Below are 18,708 nucleotides of genomic sequence, written 5' to 3' on the forward strand. Positions count from 1 at the left end.
CCTGTGTTAGGTTATTATTGCGTCCGTGCTTGGTTTTTAAAACCGCACGTGTGTGCCTGTTGGTGGCAGCGTACAGGTGCACTGGTGTGCGTTTTTACCAAACTATTATATAACGCACAAGTGTAGTGTATAATACACGTCAGTCAGCAGTGGCTGATAGTGTCAGAGTTCTTAATTTTTGCTCCTAAAACCTGTGTTAGGTTATTATTGCGTCCGTGCTTGGTTTTTAAAACCGCAAGTGTGTGCCTGTTGGTGGCAGCGTACAGGTGCACTGGTGTGCGTTTTTACCAAACTATTATATAACGCACAAGTGTAGTGTATAATACACGTCAGTCAGCAGTGGCTGATAGTGTCAGAGTTCTTAATTTTTGCTCCTAAAACCTGTGTTAGGTTATTATTGCGTCCGTGCTTGGTTTTTAAAACCGCACGTGTGTGCCTGTTGGTGGCAGCGTACAGGTGCACTGGTGTGCGTTTTTACCAAACTATTATATAACGCACAAGTGTAGTGTATAATACACGTCAGTCAGCAGTGGCTGATAGTGTCAGAGTTCTTAATTTTTGCTCCTAAAACCTGTGTTAGGTTATTATTGCGTCCGTGCTTGGTTTTTAAAACCGCACGTGTGTGCCTGTTGGTGGCAGCGTACAGGTGCACTGGTGTGCGTTTTTACCAAACTATTATATAACGCACAAGTGTAGTGTATAATACACGTCAGTCAGCAGTGGCTGATAGTGTCAGAGTTCTTAATTTTTGCTCCTAAAACCTGTGTTAGGTTCTTAGTGCGTCCGTGCTTGCATTTAAAAACCGCACGTGTGTGCCTGTCGGTGGCAGCGTACAGGTGCACTTGTGTGCAATTTCCAGAAACTTTGATATAACGCACAAGTAGTGAATATACACGTCAGCAGTGCACAGCATTGCAAAATGCGCAAGGGCATTGGCAAGGAACAAGGAAGTGGACGTGATGGTGGTGCAGGCAGAGGCCGAGGTCGTGGGCAAGCTCTAATTTCGCCACAACAAAGGGCCACATCTAGTCGCTCGCACGTCCTGTCCCAAATTCTTGGGGACCGCAGCAGTACACCGCTCTTGAACCAAGACCAGTGTCAACAGGTTGTTAGTTGGATAGCGGATAATGCTTCCAGTCAGATTGGCACCACCACAAACACTCTGTCTTCCACACGGTCAAGTGTCAGTAGCCGTGATACTGCACCGCACATTTCTGAACCTGATCCTCCTTCCTACCACCAGGCTGAGTACACGTCCTCCTCGGACATTAATGATCCCACACTTGGACACTCGGAAGAGCTGTTCACGTTTCCATTCACACATTCTGGCCTCTCGCCAGCTCATATTGAAGTGGGTCATGAGGAGATCGTCTGTACAGATGGCCAAATATTTGAGCAGCCACGTTCTCACGAAGTTGGCAACGTGTCTCAACAAGTGGTGGACGATGATGAGACACAATTGTCAGCAAGTCAGGAGGAGGAGCAGGGTGCGGAAGAGGAAGACGACGTGGTGGATGATCCAGTAACTGACCCAACCTGGCAGGAGGATATGCAGAGCGAGGACAGCAGTGCACAGGGGGAGGGAGGCGTAGCATCACAACAGGCAGTAAGAAGCAGGGTGGTGGCCCCAGGCAGAAGTCAGGCAACCGTTCCCCGGAACAACACGACGACACAAGGTGCCTGTACAAATGTTAGGTCTTCACGAGTCTGGCAGTTTTTTAAGTTGGATCCAGATGATTCAAAAAAGGCCATTTGCAACACCTGCCGTGCCAGCATCAGCAGGGGTACCAAAACTAGCAGCCTGACCACCACCAGCATGATCAGGCACATGTCAGCCAAGCACCCGACTTTGTGGGAAGTACAACAGAGTCGAGGAGCAGTGCTTGCTGATGTCACTGCTACGTCTTCGCTGGTTGTGCATGCGAGCCAATCCTCTGTCCATGCTGCCTGCGAACAAGCCTCCTCCACTCCTGCACCTGCAGTTGCCTACGCAGAAAGAACACCATCATCAAGCACGTCCTTGTCCCAGCGCAGCGTTCAGTTATCCATTCAGCAAACCTTTGAACGCAGGCGCAAATACACTGCCAACACCCCACATGCCACAGTTCTAAATGCTAACATTTCGCGACTGCTTGCGCTGGAAATGTTGCCTTTTAGGCTGGTGGAGACAGAAGCATTCCGTGACCTGATGGCGGCAGCTGTCCCACGTTACTCGGTCCCCAGCCGCCACTATTTCTCCCGGTGTGCCGTCCCCGCGTTGCATAACCACGTGTCACAAAACATCACACGTGCCCTGAACAACGCTGTTTCACCCAAGGTCCACCTAACCACAGACACGTGGACAAGTGCTTGTGGGCAAGGCCGCTACATCTCGTTGACGGCACACTGGGTTAATATTGTGGAAGCTGGGACCCAGTCTGAGCGAGGGACGGAACACGTCCTTCCCACACCAAGGTTTGCAGGCCCTACCTCAGTCAGTGTTTCACCCACACTCTACAGCTCCGGAATGTCATGCTCTTCAGCCTCCTCCTCCTCCTGCGCATCCTCATCCACTGTGCCCTCCACACCAGTCACAAGCTGGAAGCACTGCAGCACTGCCTCGGCGAAGCGGCAACAGGCTGTGCTGAAGCTAATCTGCATAGGTGACAAACCCCACAATGCAGAAGAGCTGTGGACAGCTCTGAAACAGCAGGCAGATCACTGGCTCACACCTCTGAACCTAAAGCCAGGAAAGGTCGTTTGTGACAATGGCCGGAACCTGGTGGCGGCTTTGAGGCGAGGCCAGCTGACACATGTTCCATGCGTGGCCCATGTGCTCAACCTCGTGGTTCAGCGGTTTATAAAGTCATACCCAGAGCTGTCTGATCTGCTGGTAAAAGTTCGCCGCCTGTCTGCACATTTTCGAAAGTCACCTACTGCTTCAGCCGGCCTTGCCGGCTTTCAGCGCCGTTTGCATCTTCCGGCTCACAGACTGGTGTGTGATGTCCCCACGCGTTGGAATTCAACTCTGCACATGTTGGTCAGGATATGTGAGCAGAAGAGGGCAGTTGTTGAGTACCTGCATCACCTAAGCCGTCGGGAAATGGGTCAAACTCCACACATAACACCTGAGGAGTGGAGATGGATGTCAGACCTATGTACCATCCTCCAAAACTTTGAGGACTCCACCAAGATGGTGAGTGGTGATGACGCCATTATTAGCGTCACCATACCGCTACTCTGCCTTCTAAAACGGTCCCTGCTGAAAAACAAACATGATGCATTGCAGGCGGAGCGCGATGAGTTGCAGCAAGAAACAGTAGTGGGTGTGGGTGATAACACACAGCCCAGCCTCGTCTCATCACAACGTGCAGTGGAGGACTATGACGAGGAGGAGGATGAAGACATGGAGCAACTCTCCGGCCAAATTGAGGATATGACATGCACACCAGTCATATCCTCGATTCAGCGTGGCTGGCCAGAGGACAGGGTAGATGAGGAGGAGGAGGAGGAGGAGGAGGAGGACAGCATGTTCAGTCATCTTGTTGGTCAGGCTACTGAAGTCCTGGCTGTTAAGAGTCTGGCGCACATGGCTGACTTTATGGTAAGCTGCCTGTCTCGTGACCCTCGCGTTAAGAACATCTTGGCCGACAATCATTACTGGTTGGTAACACTGTTAGACCCACGCTACAAGGAGAACTTTTTGTCTCTTATTCCCGTGGAGGAGAGGTCAACCAAAATGCAGCAGTTTCGGAAGGCCATACTCACGGAAGTAGGCAAAGCATTCCCCTCACAAAACGCTAGCGGCATAGGTCAGGAATCAGTGGACAACCGAGGCGTACAGCCGAGAGAGGCACAAGTCCAATCCGCCAGAGGTAGGGGAACAGTCTTTAAGATGTGGGACAGTTTTCTCAGCCCCTCACGTACCACAGCCCCTGAGGTGCGGGGTAGTGCCACAAGAAATCCTAAGTTTGCCCAGATGCTGAAGGAGTACCTTGCAGATCGAACAACTGTACTCCGACATTCCTCTGTGCCTTACAATTATTGGGTATCCAAGCTGGACACGTGGCATGAATTGGCTCTCTACGCCTTGGAAGTCCTGGCCTGCCCTGCTGCTAGCGTTTTGTCAGAGCGTGTTTTTAGTGCCGCAGGTGGAATCATTACAGATAAACGCACCCGCCTGTCAACTGAAAATGCTGACAGGCTGACTCTGATAAAGATGAACAAGGGTTGGATTGGGCCAGACTTCACCACACCACCAGCAAATGAGAGCGGAATTTAAAGTTTGCCATGTACCTCCACTCACCCATGGGTACACTTCTCGACTTTGGATAATCGCTGGACTGCTCCTCCTTCTCCTCATGCGCCATCATGATGACCGTTACAATAGTTAGGTCTTTGTTTCAGGTATACCCCCAGTGGTAAATTTTTTCGCCCATTCTTTGCAGAATGGACATTACAACGACAGGAGACCCGCTCCTTTGCAATGGGAACAATGTTTTGAGGCCCTCATGCACGTCTCTACCCAGGGACAACGTGGAGCCTCCCAATTTTTGGCTGCCCTGCCTAAGGGCTATACTGAAATACACCCACTTCCTTAAAATGGACACTTAATGTTTTGAGGCCCTCATGCACGTCTCTACCCAGGGACAATGTGGAGCCTCCCAATTTTTGGCTGCCCTGCCTAAGGGCTATACTGAAATAGACCCACTTCCTTAAAATGGACACTTAATGTTTTGAGGCCCTCATGCACGTCTCTACCCAGGGACAATGTGGAGCCTCTCAATTTTTGGCTGCCCTGCCTAAGGGCTATACTGAAATACACCCACTTCCTTAAAATGGACACTTAATGTTTTGAGGCCATCATGCACGTCTCTACCCAGGGACAATGTGGAGCCTCCCAATTTTTGGCTGCCCTGGCAAAGGGCTATACTGAAATACACCCACTTCCTTAAAATGGACACTTAATGTTTTGAGGCCCTCATGCACGTCTCTACCCAGGGACAATGTGGAGCCTCCCAATTTTTGGCTGCCCTGCCTAAGGGCTATACTGAAATACACCCACTTCCTTAAAATGGACACTTAATGTTTTGAGGCCATCATGCACGTCTCTACCCAGGGACAACGTGGAGCCTCCCAATTTTTGGCTGCCCTGGCAAAGGGCTATACTGAAATAGACCCACTTCCTTACAATGGGCACTTCAGGTTTACAGGCCATAATGCACGGCTCTATCCAGGGACAATGTGGAGCCTCCCAATTTTTGGCTGCCCTGGCAAAGGGCTATACTGAAATAGACCCACTTCCTTAAAATGGACACTTAATGTTTTGAGGCCCTCATGCACGTCTCTACCCAGGGACAATGTGGAGCCTCCCAATTTTTGGCTGCCCTGCCTAAGGGCTATACTGAAATACACCCACTTCCTTAAAATGGACACTTAATGTTTTGAGGCCATCATGCACGTCTCTACCCAGGGACAATGTGGAGCCTCCCAATTTTTGGCTGCCCTGGCAAAGGGCTATACTGAAATACACCCACTTCCTTAAAATGGACACTTAATGTTTTGAGGCCCTCATGCACGTCTCTACCCAGGGACAATGTGGAGCCTCCCAATTTTTGGCTGCCCTGCCTAAGGGCTATACTGAAATACACCCACTTCCTTAAAATGGACACTTAATGTTTTGAGGCCATCATGCACGTCTCTACCCAGGGACAACGTGGAGCCTCCCAATTTTTGGCTGCCCTGGCAAAGGGCTATACTGAAATAGACCCACTTCCTTACAATGGGCACTTCAGGTTTAAAGGCCATCATGCACGTCTCTATCCAGGGACAATGTGGAGCCTCCCAATTTTTGGCTGCCCTGCCTAAGGGCTATACTATAATACACCCACTTCCTGACAATGGACACTTAATGTTTTGAGGCCCTCATGCACGTCTGTATGCAGGGGCATTGGTGAACCTCACAATTTTGGACTGCCCTGGCAAAGGAAAATACTACAAAGACTCACTTCCTCAAAATGGGCACATTAGACTCAAGAGGCCTTCATGTACGTCTCTTCTCAGGGACATCGGAGTGCCACACAATGTTTTCACGTAAAATCTTTCATGTATTAATCTCAAAAAGTAACATACACCAGATCTATCTCACTATTGGGTATGTGCCCTTAACATTTCCGCCATGAAAAATCATTTTGGGGTCATTTTGGAAGGTTTTCTGGTGAGTCCGTAAAAATGGCGTAAAACGCGGACAAAATTGTTCACAGCTGTGACTTTTGAGTGATAAATGCTTCAAGGGGTCTTCCCCATGCTGTTGCCATGTCATTTGAGCACTCTTCTGAGACTTTTGTGCCATTTTTAGGGTTTCTCCATGCTGCCGGGAGGTCATTTCACAAAAATACTCGGGTCTCCCATAGGATAACATTGGGCTCGTTGCTCGGGCCGAGTACACGAGTATCTTGGGAGGCTCGGCCCGAGCTTCGAGCACCCGAGCTTTTTAGTACTCGCTCATCACTAGTCAGTTTGTTTTGTAGCTGCCAAAAAGCAAGTCCAACATAATAATACTCTATGTATGGGAAACAAAATAGGATAACTTCAAGCATATGTTTACAATTTCCAATAATAGTGTGATACATTGACACAAGATCAATTTTAATAAAAATTTGGTTACCTTCTCAATACAATACATATGAAGTCATTACTTACTTCAAGTTAGAGCACGTAATATACTTCTGAGCTGGTTTCACAATTATGTAGACTTCAGAGCAGAAATCTTAATTCATTGCTTACTGGTTGAATGTATACACAGAACTTGCTTTAACAATAAATCAAGAATGTATTTTCCAGTGCATTATGTACAATCAGATAGATTTTAAAGAAATGCATCAAAAGGTTTACTAATTGTGTCTAAATTCACCTAATGGAAAACTAAATGCAGCTTTTCACCAAAATTCAGATTGTAACTCAGAATAAAGAAAAAGCTAATAGATTATTTAAATTTTACTGAGAGAATCTGAACGGTTAAGTTTGGGATTCATACCAGACATCGGCTGACCGAGTCTCAGACTCGAACATGGAATTTTAAAAACAAAGTCTGTGTACGAGTTCAGAGTTTGGGTACTGCTCGCATGCGAATAAAGATTGTTGATTTGTACTGCAAATCAACAAGCTTTACCTCATGCAGAAGTTGCTTGTATAGTACTGTGAACAATAAAGAAAAAAATAAATGACATGGGATGCCATCTATTTTTATAACCAGTGCAGGAAAAGCCGAAAGCTGGGGGCTGCAACCCTCAGCTGTCAGCTTTACCTTGGCTGGTTATCAAAAAGAGATGGGATCTCACGCAATTTTTTTTTTTCTTTTGCTTTTTTTAATTTACTAAATAAATAATTAATTTAAAAACTGGCGTGGGGTTCCCCCTATTTTTGATAACCAGCCAGCTAAGGGATGGTATTATCACTTATCAGGCTGGAAAGGCCCATGGTTATTTGGCCCTTACCAGCTAAAAATAGCAGCCTCCCCAGAAGTGGCACATCCATTAGATAAACCATTTTTGGCAATTTGCCCAACTCTTCCCGATTGTCCTGCGGTGGTTATCAGAGTAATAGTCTTGGGGTTGATGTCAGCTATAAAGTGACAGCTGACATCAAGCCCAGGGTTTAGTAATGGATAGGTGTCTATCAGACACCCTCATTGCTAACCGGGTAAGTACAGAGTTAAAAAAAAAACCACACACACAGGAAAAAAAAAGTTTTTTTAAATAAACACTCCTCCACACTCCCTTGTGTACCAATGTATTATTAAAAAAGAAATCCTAGAAGCTCCAACATAATCCTGTGGAGTAATGTCTCATGATGTTCATCTATTCTTACAGAACGTCATTCTGAGAACATTCTCAGTACGAGGCTCAATAGGTCCCTGCTAGTCAGCGGCAGTCCAGAATTTCTCACTATTTTTCCCTCTGTGTTTTATTAACTCTATACTTACCAGGTTAGTAATGAGGGTGTCTGATAGACACCTATCCATTACTAACATGGACTTCATGTCAGCTGTCAATTCACAGCTGACATCTACCCCAAAAGTATTACCCCAATTGCCACCACACCAAGGCAATCAGGAAGAGCAGGGCAAAGCGCCAGAATTGGCACCTATAATGGATGTGCCACTTCTGGGTCAGATGTGGGCTGCTATTTTTCGCTGGGAGGGATCAAATAACCATGGGCCCTCCCAGCCTGACAATACCAGCGCCAGCTGTTTCCTTTACCCTGGTGGGTTATCAAAAATAGGGGGACCCCCACACTGTTTTTTTAAACTATTAATTTAAATAATTAAAAAAACGGTGTGGGATGCCCTCTATTTTTGATAACCAGCCAAGGTAAAGCTGACGATTGCAGCCAAGAAATATCTGCTTTACCAATGCTCGTTATCAAAAATAGGTGAGACTCAACGTGATTTTTTAAAAAGTTTATTTCCTATCCACATTTCTTTGCCGGGCAGATGCCTCCATTTTGCTTCCCTTTATAGCCTCCTAGCTCTTACTATGACCATTTTGCAGCCATTTTACAGAACAGAAGTTTGTGTATCCATTGATTTGCCTAGGATTTGAAGTCAAGTGCAAAACCAAACTTTTAAGTCTAGCTGAACCCGTCGAACCTGAACTTCCATGGGTCCACTCATCCCTAAATTAAATATTTAATAAAATAAGAAATATTATAATCTCAATAAAAAAATGTTTGGAGCCTTCCACAGGAATTTGGATTGCAATTAAACTTGTCCTAGTGTTAGAAAACAGGAGCTCTATTGGAAGCTAATATATGGGTATGCCTTGGTGCTATGTTAACAGTGGGAATAAAAAAACATATATTTTGCGACCCCCAAATACATGTGGAAGTTTCCATGCCACAGGTCAGTTAGTATCATATTAACAATACTTTTATTTATAAGTGATACAAAGATTTCCAAAGAGACTTGGTTTCCTCTTGGATTTGGCAACTTATTATATGTTGGTGACACCTAATTAAAATATTTTATCATTTATACCAATATCTCACCATAGTTTGAGGAGAAAGCAGCTATTCTGCAAACCTCTAAAGGATCTTGTATGGAAAGTTTGCTCATGTGTTATATTAGAATTTTTCCCTCTTTTGCTGACTTCTTTGCAAATCCCTCCAGCTACTAAGAGCTTTCCAAATAGTTGTGGTATCCCTCTTTCCACATTTCGTTCATACTGCGGTAGGTTTATTTCTTAATAATCTGCTAGTATGTTCTAGCTGGCAGCATTGTGCTACAAAGATCGCGTACAGCAGGCAGACACCAGGAGTGTGGTTGGAAACTTCACATTTTCCTGTATTCACATGTTTATAATAAATATTTGACATCGCTGTTAAAAAAAAATCAAGGTTAATATCCAGACTGATAATTGTTTTGTAATTATGTTTCTTCCTGCAGTACCTCGGAGCGGGCCAAAGAACATTAAAGTTTTTGGAGAGACGACCAACAGTCTTTCAGTAAACTGGGACCACGCTGATGGTCCTGTTCAACAATATAGAATTATCTATTCTCCAACTGTCGGTGATCCTATTGATGAATTTGTACGTTTGCCTCAGCAATATTTTTGACTTATTTAAATGTTGATTGTTTCTAAACATTTTATAAATGTCATTCTTTCATGCCTAATTCATAAAACCCATTATCCCACTCACTCAATGTCACACTCAGACTTGCTGTCTGCTTTATTCAGTCCTTTATATGTTAGAATGGGCCCCTGATGGTCAGCTGGACTTTGCTTATGGTCAGGAATCTCCAAGTGTTCCATTTTCCTACAGCATCCCTACAGGAGAAATGAAACATTACACAGTGGGCTGTCCTAAACCAAGCATCATTCCTTGGACCTAGTCTAGCCTCTTTTAAACAGGGAATCTCTTAGAATTTCCTTCATAGGGTATTTAAGTATGAATATTTAAAGCAACATAGGACCCATTAAATTGTAACCAGTGGATTTCTTATGTAGCAGCTCTTCAGTCAAAATACTATTATGAATCTTTATTGATCAACTTTGGGCACTATCTATAGGCTTAAAATTACTTTAGAAGATTGCAATGATTAGGTCTGGATCCCTTACAGATTAGATTATTAAAGGGACTGTAGTGCATTTATGAGTCTTATGCCATTTCATTCATATCTTTATAACTTTGGATTTGTGATGAGCGAGCACTACTATGGTCGGGTGCTCGGTGCCATGGATGCGACTTGAGTACCCAAGTATAATGGAAATCAATGGGAATCTCAAACATTTCCCTGAAAAAAATACTTGAGTTCCCCATTGACTTCTATTATACTCGGAACTCGAGTCGTGCCCATATGACCATCCAACTGCTTGTTATGAGTACCGAGCACCTGAGCATGGTAGTGCTCACTCCTCACTCCTTGTTACAAGTACCGAGCACCCGAGTATGGTAGTGCTCACTCATCACTACACGTTACGAGTACCGAGCACCCAAGCCTGGTAGTGCTCACTTATTACTACTCATTACAAGTACTGAGCACCCGAGCCTGGTAGTGCTCACTCATTACTACTCATTACAAGTACTGAGCACCTGAGCATGGCAGTGTTCACTCATCACTACTTCAGATAAATGTTTAAATTTCCATTTTTCCAAACTATATTGTTTGGTTTTCCATGAACTCCACCATAAATAGAAGACGTTTGCATGTGGTGAACCTCATTTTCGATTCATGTTGCAGGCAGGCCCATGGCAATATAAAACAAAGTTATAGTGAAAGGTACCCATTAAAGATCTCCTTATATCTTATTCATCATGGATAAACACAGACAGAAGATCCCTGTGCAAAAACGATATTGGGGTATTTTGCTGTCTAATAGCTGATCATAAAGCATCTTTTTATGTATCTGTGACCAAAGCTGTTTGCTTCTTTGGAAGTAGAAATGGGCCCCGTACCTCTTGGGCCCATGTGCAGCTGCACAAGTTGCACCAGTAGAATATCCGCCCCTGTACCCTGTATACTTGATATGGGAGGAATTAGATTTAAGGTTTATGGCAATCTCACTTGAATTTTACACAATATAGTGCATATGAAGGCAACATTGTTATGAAATTCCTAACTCATGATATTTATAGTGGCACTGTAGGACACTATTAAGTCCATGCTGTAAGTCTCAAAATGTCAATGATTGTTTGGTAATCACACCTCCTTCTATGTCTTGTGCATGTTTACACCAGTGGATTGAGTACTAGTACCTGGAACGTACAGTAGAGCTAGTGATATAAGCAATTACATTACTAGGTTTTCAATTGCTTGTTAGGTTTTTAATTGCTGTTAGGTTTTGTTAACTATGTACAGAATACCATTGTACTCATATGCAAGCACCGTTTATACTCTGAGGTCCTAAGAACGCACCACATTTCTATAAAATACTTATTGCATTGTTTTTTGACACACGTCCAAGCCAGTCCCAATGTCGTGTCACATCACTTTTATCCATATGGTCCCTATTTTGAAGACAGTCTGCTTTCTATTGCAAGGACTGTATATTTAGTGTTCATTTTGTAGAACAGATATATAATACATTAGGTCTGGTCTCCAGTGTTTACAGTGTTTTTTTCTGAATGAAACCTTCCAATGTGCAGTGCATGCTGCCCATATCACTCTCCTGCTATACTGATGCAATTATGCTTTTATTCGCAGCATAATATAATATTTACTTTAATAGCCACAAAATAATATAATACAAATGTATAGAAAACACTTTTGTAATTGTTATGATTTTCGAGGATCATACAGTAACTCTAACACTTAAAATGGCTCTAGTGCTCTGTTTCTACTGCCCATAATACATCATCACTTTTATCATCCCTTGTTCATGATTTTACTCAAGGAGACATAATTCTATATTAGTATTTTTGTTAATGTATATATATTTTACATTTATAAATATCTTCTTTGTAACTATATTGCTATAGTTCTCATTTTTTTATTGCACTTCTTTAGACAACAGTTCCCGGTAGAAGAAACAATGTCGTGTTACAACCTTTGCTGTCAGACACGCCATATAAAATCACTGTAGTGGCCGTGTATGGAGATGGTGATGGAGGACAACTTACTGGAAATGGGAGAACAGGTAAGAGCCTAAAAAGGTGTATATGGCACATGATTAATGATTGCATTACTAATGTCCCTCATATACATACAGTATATGATATGCCCAGGTATTTTTTTAGATTATTTTTATTACTTGTCCCTATCATTTCCATGTCCATGTTTTGGCATTAGATTCCTTTCCTGGTCCAGTTTGTCCCAAAAAAATAGAGTAGCTTTTCTAAACCTGGAAGGAATATCAGCTACTGAAATTCATTGTCAGTACATTAAAAATTCTGGGCTAGTATTCCATCCCCTTCTTGCATATATATAAGTCCACATATAGGATATAAAGTCTATAAACAGTATTACTACTGAAAATTAGTCCCATTGCGTACAACTTTGTTTTTGGAGGTTACAATTGATGTCACTCTTTTGTTCTAGTTGGCTTGCTAGCACCTAAAAATCTACAAATTGCGGATGAATGGTACACCAGATTCCGGGTATCATGGGACAGAGCAACTTCTCCAGTTCTAGGCTATAAACTTGTATACCAGCCACGTGGTAACTATAATATTTTTTCATTTTATATGAAAAATGTCATATATATAAAAATGTCATTTTATATATATATATATATATATATATATATACACTGTATATATACTGTATATCTATCTCAATCTCTATCTATATATATACTGTATATATATAAAATCCACAGTCCATACGTCAAGTAGTAACCTTTTTTTATATCTTGTGAAGATACTGATGAATCTATGGAAGTATTTGTTGGCGATGTGAATTCATACACTCTACAAAATCTTAACCCTGGAACAACCTACGACGTTCAGGTGTATGCACAGTATGACACTGGACTGAGTGGACCACTTAGAGGACCTGGAACAACCTGTAAGTCCTCTACTTATGCAATGGTCAGAAGGAATCTAAATAATTTGCCTGCTTGTAACACATCTATTGAAAATGACAATTAGAATTTTGGCATAAATTGAGCTTCATATACTAGCTTGCAACTTTTATTTCCCTCAACTATGCTTGACATAGCAGAATAAGCCAGGTGAAGCTTCTGTAAACTATTTCCATGTTCTTACTTACATTCGAGTTTATGATTTAGAGGGTCTGGAAATGTGGATAGCGGATATAGATATTTACAGGTTGGAAATTTCATTTTAATCTCTTATGATGGGAGTTGTGTAACCTACATCTTGTTATCTTAGTTTTATCTCTTTTCTCTGAATCGTATCATGTTTCTATTGCCAAGTCCTGAACATAACCCTTGCTTTCAGGGTTTCGAAAAGCTGTTTATAAAGACTTTGTTCAAAGTTTAATCTTAACATTTGTTTTATTCTTCAAAATAACTTGGGATATGATATTACATGTGTCTTTCCTAAGAGGAGTCTCGCAAGTTTAACAACTTTAAAAAAAATGTTGTTGCCCCCAATGCGAGTTGTTTTATATATGTACATATACATATAGTGTGACTAAGGACTACTAGAGTTGAGCGAACCTGAGGTTCAGTTTTCAAACTGAACACCAACTTAAAAAATCAAGGTTCGGGGTTCGGATGCTATATGTGCAAACTTCACTTGCGTGAGCATCTCTGTGCTCAGCCCTGTGCGAGCCTCTTGCAGTGTGTGAAGAGTGCAAAGAGGGTGTAACATCAGCATGATTACATGTAGTGCGCAACTCAAAAAACTGTTTGAATAGCCTGCCCACTCTCTTCCGGAAGTGATCTTCATATGCCTGGCTGTATGTGGGAAGAGACTCAAACTGCAAATCAGTTACTTGCTGCGGGGTTTGGGTCAAGCTCAAGCCTGTGGAGGCTTGCCTCGTTTGCTGCCGGCGAACCCTCCACATAACTGCTCATTTCTAATGGCTACATGAAGTCTAACATTGCTGCACACGTTAAAAACGTAAAGTGTGTATCTTCACTGGGAGTTGTTTAAGATATATGTGTCTTTTGAGAAAATATTGAATTTGTTTTGTGAGAAATTGGAGTCTTTATAAAAAATTGTGGAAATTGAGGTTTTGGACACATTTGTATGTGGTTTATTAGGATAATCGTAACAATGGTAAGCAGGCTTTACACACAGCGACATCACTAGCGATGTCGCTGGTGAAAGCACCCATCCACCGGTTTTGCGTCACGGGCAAATTGCTGCCCGTGGCACACAACATTGCTAGGAACAGTCACACTATACTTACCTGCCTAGTGACGTCACTGTGGCCGGCGAACTGCCTCCTTTCTAAGGGGGCGGTCAGTGCGGCATCACAGCGATGTCACTAAGCGGCCGCCCAATAGAAGCGGAGGGGCGGAGATGAGTGGGCCGAACATCCCGCCCACCTCCTTCCTTCCTCATTATAGGCGGCCGCAGGTACGAGGATGTTCCTCATTCCTGCGGTGTCACACATAGCGATGTGTGCTGCCGCAGGAACGATGAACAACCTGTGTCTTGCAACAGCAACGATAATCGGGATAGGAACAACTGGACAACGATTAACGATTTGGTAAGTAATTTTGATCGTTAACAGGTCGTTCTTGCATTTCACATGCAATGACGTCGCTAACGAGGCCGGATGTGCGTCACGAATTCCGTGACCCCAATGACATCTCGTTAACGATGTTGTTGCGTGTAAAGCCCGCTGTAGTGTGTAAACTGCAGTGTAGTGTCACATCTGTATATGTCAGAGCACAAAGCTCAATGTGAATTACTGTGGTTCAGGTTTCTGCAATTTCAACCTCATAAAATGTAATATTAAGGAGGATACCACCATACTGAGTGTAGATTATGTCTCTTATTTTTGCTCCTAAACATTTGAAAACATCTGATTTTCCATTTGCAGTGTACCTCAATGTGACTGATCTGACAAGCTACCAAGTGTCATGGGATTCATTCTGTATTAGGTGGACTCCTCACAGAGCTGCCACTTCCTATAGAGTGAAACTAAACCCAGTTGATGGTAAGAACAGATTTTTTTTTGTAAATGGTGATTCCATAGTTGTAGTACAAGAAACATACTCCAAAAGATCCATTAATGAAATAAAATATAAAATACATGTAAATGAATGTATATACAGTATATCTCAGTTCTGATGATATTTGCAGTACTGCAGCAAGCAGCTTTTCTCAATACAGATCACACAGTGATAAATAATCAGTATTTTTTGTACTATACAGGATCACGAGGACAGGAAATAACAGTTCCTGGATCAGAGTCATCAAACTGCTTTACTGGTCTGAACCCGGACACTGAGTATACTGCCACCGTATATGTTCAGACACCAAACCTTGAGGGAAGAGGTGTTTCAACCAATGAACGTACTTGTAAGTAATAGAGGCATATATAGTAAGAGTATGAGGTCAATTATATGCTTTAAATGTTATACATTTTGTGTGACACAAATAATGAGAACTTATTAATGTTTCTCTTGTCTCTTATCTTAACATGTAGTGATAAAGCCAACAGAATCACCAACCGAACCTCCAGCTCCTCCTCCACCACCCACAATACCTTCAGCTCGTGAAGGTAAGCAATATATACTGCTTTATGTAATGGCAACAAGAGTGTTTATGCAAATATTTTCTTCAGAGATAAAGAGGAATAGAAGTCTAGAGCCAGCTATTGTGGTAGCAATCCCAAAAGTCAATATTGACTTAAGTTAAAAAGTCAAACCAGACAATTCATTTCCAAACACATGTTTGGGGTGTTTACCCCTCCTTGGTGCAAAGGAGCAGGTCTGATTTGGTTGGGTGAGAGGCCTCACTCTATGGGTTTAAGAGGGAATGTTCTCCTGAAGAAGAGTACCAAGCTCTTGTAAGAAGACTTATACGCCATGCAATGCTGGAGTATCATGTTATGCATTGAGGGAAACATTGTTCAATAATGGTACTAATTAGAGGGAGAACATGTAATTATTTAATTCTATTTTTTTATTTCATTTACAAGCATGATTGCAGCTGATAGGGAAAACGTTAGTATGTACAGTAGATACTTGTGCCAGAAAAGGAGCCAACTAGCTACTTTCTCTTAACCAGGGCATTAAGATACAATAATATTTCTGAATATTTCTCCCAAGGGAAGAAAATTGTGGCTCTTCTTATAGGAAAATTGCAATAATCTGCTTTAGAAAAAGATAGTAAGAATCGATGCTTTGAAATGCTATGGTATCACATTGTACCCTTACTCTACCCTAATACTCGGGCATCAATGTCCATGGTAACTAACAAAATTACTGATACATAGAATTATTTTTTTTCAGTGTGCAAAGGGGCGAAAGCAGATATTGTCTTCCTAATTGACAGCTCATGGAGTATTGGTGATGATAACTTCAATAAAGTCAGGCAATTTATTTTTAACACCATTGGAGCTTTTGATGTCATCAATCCTGCAGGCATCCAGGTGAGCCTGATAGCAATATGTGATTACATCTATGTTATTGCTCTTTAGAGCAAATGTCTTAGTAGAAGAAAATAAATACATTCTATTTCTATTCATTAATTGTCCATAAAATAATCTTTGTAAATGAGCTATCAAACCTGAGAACTTCAACTGTGGGTTTAAAGGGGGTCTCCATTACGTAGACAACTCCTTATTCACCTGAGTAAAAGTAAATAGTAGTTTCTGACCTCTTGCATCTGCTTCATTTCGGCAATGCCAGAACTGGGTCTCCCAGGTCTCACATGATGTTGATATGCCAGGTGAGCAGTGCCGCCAATTAGTGGCCGCTAATGGGCTGCAGTTCTCACACTTCCTTCAATGTTCAAGGTTCATCTGAGGGATGTTTAAGCAAATCATCCCATCCGCGGCCATTGATTGGCTGCATGGCACAAGTTTCATAACAATGGGAGACCTTTGCTGGAATGATGCCGCCATGGGATAATTGTGTCCAACAAAACTGTACCAATATTCAACCCTAAAATTTCCCAGCATGCCTGGGACTTTGTGTTATTTTATCAGGTGGAGAGCATAGATGATAGAACACTATTGTATACATTATTTTATGTTTTAGATTTTTATATATTTTTTTTAGATTATATCTATTTTATAATAGTAATTCTGACTAGGCGATGTTGTCATGCTTATCATACCATAGTTCTAAATTGCATCATAGTTTACCACTAAATATTAGTTTAAACGGAGCAAGGCCCAGTAGAGGGCAGGATGACATCACTACCTTATATGTATACTTATAGAAAAGCACAATTCTCTTGCTGATTCCTGGGCTTAGGTTTGTACACATTAGTGGAAATATACACATTATGCAGGCATTTTGCGCTAGAAAATTGTATATATATATCACATAATTACTCATATTCACCTGTGATTTCCTGCAGGTTTCATTTGTGCAGTTCAGTGATGAAGCCCAAACTGAGTTTAAGCTAAATACTTATGCCGATAAAGCACAGGCTCTGGGTGCTTTAGCTAATGTTCGTTACAAGGGTGGAAACACAAAAACAGGTATGTTAGACAATGCATAGAAACTGCTACATAATAATTGGCATATACAAGCTGATGACAGACAATTATCAGTGCCTCAATTATGTACATAGGTTATTGTCATGAAAATTCATGAAAAAGTGTCAAGGATTCAAGATCTACTTTAATCTACATGGAGCAAGCAGCTGAACAAGATGTTTTTTTCTCACAGGAAAAGCCTTGAAGTTTGTACGAGATAAGGTCTTGACTTTCGAAAATGGAATGAGACGATCCGTTCCCAAGGTATTAGTCGTAGTGACTGATGGAAGATCTCAAGATGACGTGAAGAAGTCTGCCATGGATATTCAGCACTCTGGTATGCTTAGCTTACAAAAAGACTGAAGACGTAACTTACTATGGAGAATCTTAAAGTAGGAAGAAAAGTTTCTAGCTAAAATGAATGCATCATGGCCATAAAAATACACAAGATCAATGAATTGTGAGACAAAGATAAAGAAAACAGGGCCTCTAGGCTTTTCTAACCAATATTTAGTATTAGATTTTTTTATATATATTTTTGGATAATAAAAGAATGATGTCTCTAAAATATTAAATTAGAGTTAATATTTGAAAAGTGAATGCTTGATATAACCATAAATAATGATGAGACATGGTAAGTCGTGCACCATGAGTTGGGAAGAAAATTTGCTTTCCTGGCAAAGCTTTTCCATCTTTAATTTGGGAAGGCGGTATGTCACAATGTGCCTCCGGCTGCATGAATGCTAGAAGCACTCCTGGCCATCTTGCTTTAATAAGCCAATGGTTCATAACTTACGTCTCAGACTGATCATTAAAACTAATATTGTTTTTTATTACATACTTCTTTAGAGAATAATATGTGTACACGTACTGTAAAACTACAAAGTGTTCTTGCAGCGAGTCAAGCTGTTCCAATACAATAAATCACAGCTTGATCAAGTTACGCAAATTGAAATGTGAACAGGAAATATATTTTAAATGGAAGGTCTACCTTTGCCTGTATGTTAGCAAATTAATTTATTAGTATTTATCCTAATTACTTACACTACTCCATTTACAAGAAGTAGAGAGTCAAGTAATTGAGCAAAATAACAGCTGGGAATCAAATTCCCCTTGCTCGCTCTCCTCCACCAAATTCAAGCAACAAGTAAAGTACC

General features: G+C 41.9%; 1 protein-coding gene across 3 annotated transcripts in view; it reads left to right on the plus strand.

Annotated features, from left to right (window-relative positions):
• Nucleotides 1-18,708, plus strand: part of COL12A1 (collagen type XII alpha 1 chain) — a 220,316-nt gene that overhangs the window by 142,441 nt on the left and 59,167 nt on the right. For all 3 annotated transcript variants that reach the window (XM_075340200.1, XM_075340202.1, XM_075340201.1), the window contains 10 exons: nucleotides 9,425-9,567; nucleotides 11,987-12,116; nucleotides 12,518-12,637; nucleotides 12,839-12,985; nucleotides 14,939-15,055; nucleotides 15,274-15,420; nucleotides 15,548-15,622; nucleotides 16,356-16,495; nucleotides 17,431-17,554; nucleotides 17,745-17,888. In XM_075340200.1, coding sequence (XP_075196315.1) covers nucleotides 9,425-9,567; nucleotides 11,987-12,116; nucleotides 12,518-12,637; nucleotides 12,839-12,985; nucleotides 14,939-15,055; nucleotides 15,274-15,420; nucleotides 15,548-15,622; nucleotides 16,356-16,495; nucleotides 17,431-17,554; nucleotides 17,745-17,888 — 1,287 coding nt within the window. The remainder of the gene's footprint in view (nucleotides 1-9,424; nucleotides 9,568-11,986; nucleotides 12,117-12,517; nucleotides 12,638-12,838; nucleotides 12,986-14,938; nucleotides 15,056-15,273; nucleotides 15,421-15,547; nucleotides 15,623-16,355; nucleotides 16,496-17,430; nucleotides 17,555-17,744; nucleotides 17,889-18,708) is intronic.

Source organism: Anomaloglossus baeobatrachus, chromosome 3 (assembly GCF_048569485.1).
Source record: "Anomaloglossus baeobatrachus isolate aAnoBae1 chromosome 3, aAnoBae1.hap1, whole genome shotgun sequence".
NCBI lineage: Eukaryota > Metazoa > Chordata > Amphibia > Anura > Aromobatidae > Anomaloglossus > Anomaloglossus baeobatrachus.